This window comes from Littorina saxatilis, linkage group LG14 (assembly GCF_037325665.1).
Source record: "Littorina saxatilis isolate snail1 linkage group LG14, US_GU_Lsax_2.0, whole genome shotgun sequence".
Lineage (NCBI taxonomy): Eukaryota > Metazoa > Mollusca > Gastropoda > Littorinimorpha > Littorinidae > Littorina > Littorina saxatilis.
The window spans coordinates 42,533,337-42,541,010 of record NC_090258.1 but is presented as its reverse complement, the minus strand read 5'-3'; the positions used below and the strand labels follow the sequence as shown (position 1 = coordinate 42,541,010).

The window sequence follows — 7,674 nt, the reverse complement described above, 5'->3', positions numbered from 1 at the left end:
GAAATATAAGCGTGAAAACTAATACTTGAACTTCAAACATACCTCCCTCGTGTCTGGGTTTTCGGTCCAGCATTTGTAGACTCGTCGGTTTCCCCGTTCGTATTTGTGTTTTGTACGTTTTCTTGTTTTCATCATAACATGTAGTCGCGGTGTTACCTAGGGCACTAAATATTCACCAAACCAAGGATACTACACAAAAAAGAATGGGTAAATCTGGGGAAATTGTTCCGCTGGAAGTACTCAATAATAATGCGCCTTTTGGGTTAATTTGATAAGAAACTTAATAAAATACAAGAATTAAGAGTTCAGAAGAAAAGAAAAAAAGTCGAAGAGAATCGAACCCGGGACCACAAAACTAAGGAATAACGCATGATCGAATGCTTTACCAACTGAGCTATTCTGTCGCACTGTAGGCGAGGGAGATTTAAATTCGAAATAATTATTACACTTGAGTTCTCGAGCGTTGCGACAACTCGAGTTTACCAGTCTCTCCGTTCGTATTTGTGTAGTGTTCTTTTTATCTCACTGTTCGAGGCCAGTTAAGTTGATAACTGACCCTATGCTCCCGTTCACTTCATATACGTTTGGAAAGCAATATCAAGTAGCGACAATTTTAAGCGGGACCGACATTGACCAATCGCCGAAAGGCTCTGACGTCATTGCATGAAAGGATTTCCCAACCCAAACTTCCAATGCTCGATAACATACAAAGGATTTTGTTCGGGAGGACAACGATCTATGGACGGTTCATCCTATAAAGGGAAGCAAGCGGTTAAAAACGGGTGTCGATAGAGCCAATGAACAGTGATGTGAACTTGTAGTATTTTATTCACTTGTGCTGAAATCCACCCACTCTGACTGGGAATAAAATACAATTATGTTCTTCCGGTTTCATCTTATTTCTCTTTGTTTCGCGTTTGAAATTGTCAGTATTTCTCTCCGAGTCTGCGAGGTTGTTGAGACTGTTTGTCTATGTGTCTAAATGTGTGTCTATAGATCTCTATCAAGGCATCTGGATATCAGTGTCAGTTTTTACTACTCTACTATTTTCTGACTTCTCTCTACATTGTGTGGCTGTCTTATTACAATGTTGGGTAGCTGCGCACAAACCCCGGATGTAATTAATATATGATGTTCAACTACTGGCTTTCAACCGATTGCTTTTTCCCTCTTTATGTCAGTGCAAGCAATGGCAACTGCGTCACTTTCAGTAGAGCCTGATGAAATGGAGTGCAGTGTTTGTCACGAACACTTCAAGGAACCTAAGGTTCTTCCCTGTGGTCACATGTTGTGCCGCCATTGTCTGGTGTCATGGTTACAGTCACAAAACGAGGCGCTGTGTCCGCTCTGTCGCTGTCCTATGATAGACGAGAAAAACATAAAAAGCGGGAACAGTTTAGCAGACATCGCAGATAATTTCGTGACAGACAGGGCAATGGGTGCGCTGGTAGAGGCCCGCCGTCTTCTTTCCGAGCAGCACGTGTGTTGTGTCTGTGACAACGTGGCCGCCGTCTCTATGTGCATGGACTGTAGAGACATGTTCTGCCAACAGTGCACCAAGGTCCACAAGAAACAGGCTGCGACCAAACTACACAACACGGAGGAGCTGACTTCTCTGACGGAGGAAAAACTGGCCGCCAACTATCGCCAAGCATGCGCAGTCCACTCTGACAAACTTCCGGAAGTGTTCTGTCCTTCACACAAAGTGTCCGTCTGCTTGCGTTGTGCCACCACCGTTCACCGTCAGTGCCCGGATGTGAAGGATCTGGAAGAGAGAGTGGGAGAGGTCAGAGTTACGCTTCAAGAACTGACGGCCATCCTGACTGCCCGAGAGACAAATGTGAGGCGAGACATCACACGTTTGGATCAGCAGCTGACAGACATAGACCAGCAAAAACAGGCCGCCATTGCTGAGCTAACAGCTACCTTTGACGACATAGAGAAAGCCGAGAAGGCAGGTCGCCAACGTCTGAACGACATGATTGTCAAGACGAGCGCTGACGAGAAGCGGTCGGTGAGTGACGTCAGGAACACTCAGTTGGGTCAACAAGGGAAGCTGACGTTACACAAACGTTTGGTGGCACGATCCGAAGCGATCATTGTTCGTGATGACGTCACTGATATGATCCCTGACATGGAGACGCTTGTCAAGGACCTTGGCTGCAGCATCTCCTCGCAAGCCAATGCCCATGTCACGTCAAGAATAGAGTTAGCGATCGACCTTGCGGAGGTGACTCGGATTAAGAGAGCGCTGTTGGACCTGGGAAAGGGGACGGGCAGTTCTTTCGACGATGGCACCACTGGACGGGTAAGGTATAAGTAACAACTTTGAGAATATTACTGCTGACTTCAAAAACAGATTGTCAGGGCATGGCAAGCAAAGTTATTGAAAATTGTATATCAGAGTAAAGTGTATCAAGAGCTTTATCTACAAGACGCATTTGACATGTGAATGATGCCCTTGTGGCTATGCCAGACGACAATTATCGCTCTTGGTTGCAGAATAAGGTTTATTTAAACAAGTTTGCTTTTTTTTTTTTACTTCAAACGAAGGAAATATGAGATCAAAGACCAACAGTTATGTTTCAAACAAAACTTCATGAGAAATACCTATATTTTGTATAGTTAGTTTTAACATGCCTGCGATTGACTTGGTACAGAAGAGAGAGTATACTGATTAGAATGTTTTTGGTATTTATTTCGTGTTTTATATATCTAATTGTCCTTCGTGGTACCCCACAAGAATACACAAACAAAAAAGGTAAGTTATTGGAACGTGTTCTATTGACAAAACATATATCGACCAAACGGTCTTTTAAGTGCACAGACAAACAATTGATTTTGAAACAGCTCTTTGTTTTTGGATTTGGTACCCCTCAAGGACCTGCACGGTTGGCCTAGTGGTACGGCGTCCGCCCCGTGATCGGGAGGTCGTGGGTTCGAACCCCGGCCGGGTCATACCTAAGACTTTAACATTGGCAATCTAGTGGCTGCTCCGCCTGGCGTCTGGCATTATGGGGTTAGTGCTAGGACTGGTTGGTCCGGTGTCAGAATAATGTGACTGGGTGAGACATGAAGCCTGTGCTGCGACTTCTGTCTTGTGTGTGGCGCACGTTAAATGTCAAAGCAGCGCCTGATATGGCCCTTCGTGGTCGGCTGGGCGTTAAGCAAACAAACACACACAAAAACTAAAGGAAAGTTGGGCGTTTTTCCTTACGTGCCTACAGAACCGTACGTGCTACCCTATTTGTGACAAAGCATCCATGTTCAATATTATGGAGGCCTATCTACGATTCTGTTTGTGTGATTTTACATTCCTCAGTTCTTTAGGTCACTGCAAACTCAATCTTAGATTTATTGTTCAGAAAGTTAATTTCAATTCGCTGTCACAAATTACGAGGCCAAATATAGTCACTGCTACAGGTTGGGATTGGTTAAATTTTGTTTGGTCTGTGCAGAAAAGACTCTTTGAAACCTAAGACGAAATAGTTGGCAAAAATAGAAAGTGGAAAGGTTGCTGCTAGGTCTTAATTGGCCTTAAATAATGTTCGGCAATTGATGGAAAATTGATTACAGTTCTTGACGTAACGATTACACCACTGTGAGCAAGTTTAGCGGTCTGACCAAAATCACGACATTGTTTTTAGCAACCTGACCCAAAATGACAACATAGTCTTTTGCAATCTGACAAAAACGACGACATTGTTTTTAGTAACCGGACCAACATAACGAAATAGTTTTTAGCAATCTGACCAAAATGACGAAATAAGTTTCAGCATTATGACCAAGGTGACAAAATATCTGACCAAAATGACGACATTTATTTTAGCAATATGACCAAAATGACGACATAGTATTAAGCAATAATTACCAAAATGACGAAAAAGGTTTTAGCAATAATGACGAAAATGACGAAATAGTTGTTAATAATATGACCAAAATGACGGCATAGCTACCAGTAATATGAAATACAAGTGTTGGCGTTTCTGCAACCGCCGATGTCAAACGGCATCCACGACATGGCAGACCGCTTTCTGTGTCTCAAAAGGAACTGTGCAAAGCAGGAACCTTATATCCATGTTTTGCGTGTCTGACAGATCAAGCACCTCGAGCAGAATGTCCACCAACTACAACGCGACCTCACCTCGACTCAGTCAGAACGCGCTAGCCTAGTTCAACAGGTAAGGACACTGCAGCAGGAACTCGCTGCTGCGCGAAACCGTGTGCAGGTTCTGGAACAGGAAGTGAACCACAAAGACGATCAGATCAAGCGGAACGAGCCTGATATTGCGTCATGCAACGATGATATCCGCAACAAAGGGAAAGAGGTTAGTACTTAAAGAAAGTGGAGAAAAAGTTGTGTTAAGGCTGGAGGATGCTATGGAGGCCCAATTTCAAAGTGATTAGGTAGTTTTAAAAGTTACTTTTTCTGTTAGTTCAATGTTTGCTTTATCAGGAAAATACAAAATATAAAGGGCTTAACGCGCAAAATTTTAAGATAACGACTGAAGTTTAAGCATAGGTATCAGATTTTTTCACGCAAACACTACTGAATAAGTTGCAATATTGTATTGTGAAAATGTAAACAAAATAACAATCAGATGATCACAAACTGAAGAAGAGAAATAGGGAAGCAAAATAGAACATTAAACATAGTGATTTTACTTGTGAATTCGGAAAAAAATCCTTTTGTATCCATTTTGAAGCTCAATTTGAAGCATGGAACACCAACAAACATTGATTAAAAGTGTTAAAGTGATTACAGTGTTCAGAAATAGTGTTAGATACCAAGTTGAGTTATCCCTCTTTACCACTGTTAAAAGAAATACACCTCTTGTCGCGCAAAATCTTGAACTGTGATACTTTTACTTCCCCCACCCCCTACCCATTTTTTCAGAAAAGAGTGCATATTATCTACCAAATAGAAAAGCAGGGTAGTCAGATGATCAAAAACTTCAGAACAGAAATAGGGAAGCAAAATAGAACATCCAACATAGCGATTTAACTGGTGAATTCTTAAAAAAAAAACTTTTTTACTCATTTTATTAGCTGAATTTAAAGCTTGGAAGACAGAACACATCGCGTGCTGCAAGAACATATATCTGTTTATTTTACGCCAGGCCACCGTAAACGATCTCTAGTTGTGAACCACGCAACACACATTTGCCAGGAGACCGACTATGGAACTCGTGACGTCAAATGTTCGAAACAAATTGCAACATTTGTTTCCAAAACACGTCATCGTTTGGCCAGAGATACTCCTTCAGATCTCTGGTTTGGCCGATGTGTTGATTCTCCAGAGTGTTTCAGTGTGAACTCAATATAGGTGCCAGCACAGATTACAACAGAAGCTGAGAAACATGACATCAAAGATCGGACTACTTTCAAGTTCGGATGCACAAAATACACGCATTGTAATGCAGACTTCCGGTTCAGGCGTGGAGGCCCTGTATGGGATGTAAATAGACGCAGTGATGAGTCCAAAAACATAACAACAGACGTCTTACCGCATTAAAAGTGTACTAAAGAAACTACACAATGTTCTATTGTAACTCACGTTGGGAATCCCTCGCGACTTTCTTTGTTTAGTGGGGCACTGAGGGGGTCTCGGCTGCCCCACTAAACAAAGAAAGTCTCTCGGGATTCCCATCGTGAGTTATAAATAGAACATTGTGTAATCTCTATTTAGTACACTCTTTGACTGCAATTTATGTTCCTTTTATGGTTAAACGCGTATTTTTTAATCTCCATATAAGGTAAAAGGTGGTGTAAAGCTGTGGAAAAACCCAGGAAACCATTGTGTAAATATCTGAGCATGGTAAATATCTGAGCATGCGCTTTGAAGAGCTAAAACGTTTAGTAAATATCTGAGCATGCGCACTCGTGGTGACAACTCGTCAAAATTCACTGTACGTCTAATTTTAGCTGCGCACGAATCTTCCAACGCTTGGCTTGGAAATAACAATGGCGCTCCAAGGAAAAAGAGATTTTTTCATCGGTTCGAAACAAAATCTCCATTGGAATCAGGGGCGGACGAGGGGGGGGGGGGGGGGGGGGTCTGTCCCGAGCTAACGGAATCAGCCCACTACCTACTATGCCCCCTACTAACGACATTGACTGCTAAGTCGCGGAGCCAGACTAAGTGAGCGTCCCCTCCAGAGAGCAGACCGTCACCACGTCCCTCCGTCGACCCCCCAGAACGTCACACGTTGAAGACTGACAGCAGAAGTACTATTCAGGGAAGGATGGAACAGGAACAATGAGACCAAGGTCACCATGAGAGCTCCGGGCATGAAGGGCCACAAGAGCAAGGACATTTTATAATTTTGGATGATTAATGAGATGAGGATGAATATAATGATGATGCTATGGATTTCCAATTTGGTTTGAGACTACGTGACAGGGCAGCACTCTACGCTTACTGTCATAATATATCCTGGTGTCAACCAGGCCCGAGAACTGCCGCACCTGCGGTGTTGGTCAGGTATACAGAACCTGAGCACCCTCAAAGTCGCATTCTTTAAGTGAATGACACTCGGCTGTTTGATCCCAGCCTTCCCATAGGAACCATAGCACTTCCACTCTGGGTAGGAGCCGACCGTAGCCCGAAAAACCCACATGACCCTGATGGGATTCGAACCCACGACCTCTCGGCCCGCAGCCCGATGCGCTAACCACTGCGCTACGGGGGCCGGTCTTCACATTCACTTTTGATTCAAAGTGCACCCCCCCCCTTACAAAGCAACTGATCCGCCCCTGGGAATAGTTTCATACCACCTATATTTATCATCATGGATCTGGAAAAAAAGGATATTGCTTAAATTGCGTCCACTTACAACTAAAATGCACCTACGAAATAAAACCTGGAACGCTGTGACATTTCTGTTGGCTGCAGAGTGTTTCTGCTTGTGAGTAAAAGCGACAAGCAATAGTGATTGTGAACGAATGAACGATAACGACAATTCCTACAAGTACTTACTTTATGTAGCCTTATGAGTACGTGCTGCAAAAACATTTCTTTTTATTTTACGCCCGGCCACTGTAAACGATCTCTAGAACTTTCTGAACGACAGCACATTGAAATGTCGCACGACACACATTTGCCAGCAGGCCGACTTTGGAACTCGTGACGTCTAAATAATGTTCGAAACAAATTGCAACATTTGTTTAAAAAATACGTCATGTTTGGCGGATGTTGCCGTCTTACAAGAGTAAAAAAAAATCCTCTTGTTTGTTTTGTTCTCCAGAGTGTTTCAGCAGTGTGAACTCAATAATACAGGGTGAAAACACAGATTACAACAGAAGCTGACAAAATAATATGACATCAAATGATCGGACTACATTCAATCTCGGATATGTACGAAACACACCCATTGACCACAGACTTCTGGATTAGGCGTTGAGGCCCTGTATGGGATGCAGTGATGTGTTTAAAAACATAACAACACACGTCTTACCCATTAAAGTGTACTAAAACAATTACACAATGTTCTATTGTAACTCACGTTGGAAATCCCTCGCGACTTTCTTTGTTTAGTGGGGTCGAGGCTTGCACGTGAGTTATAAATAGTGTTATAAAGTTATAAATAGTGTTATAAAGTTATAAATAGTGTTATAAAGTTATAAATAGTGTTATAAAGTTATAAATAGTGTTATAAAGTTATAAATAGTGTT

The 7,674-nt window shown here is 42.6% G+C and overlaps 1 protein-coding gene across 1 annotated transcript in view; it reads left to right on the top strand.

Annotated features, from left to right (window-relative positions):
• The first annotated feature begins 1,185 nt into the window (after window positions 1-1,185).
• LOC138946606 (E3 ubiquitin/ISG15 ligase TRIM25-like) overlaps window positions 1,186-7,674 on the top strand; it is a 14,847-nt gene continuing 8,358 nt past the window's right edge. The window contains exons 1-2 of the mRNA XM_070318051.1: window positions 1,186-2,308; window positions 4,098-4,328. Of these exons, the coding sequence (XP_070174152.1) occupies window positions 1,190-2,308; window positions 4,098-4,328 (1,350 nt within the window). The 5' untranslated portion in view covers window positions 1,186-1,189. The remainder of the gene's footprint in view (window positions 2,309-4,097; window positions 4,329-7,674) is intronic.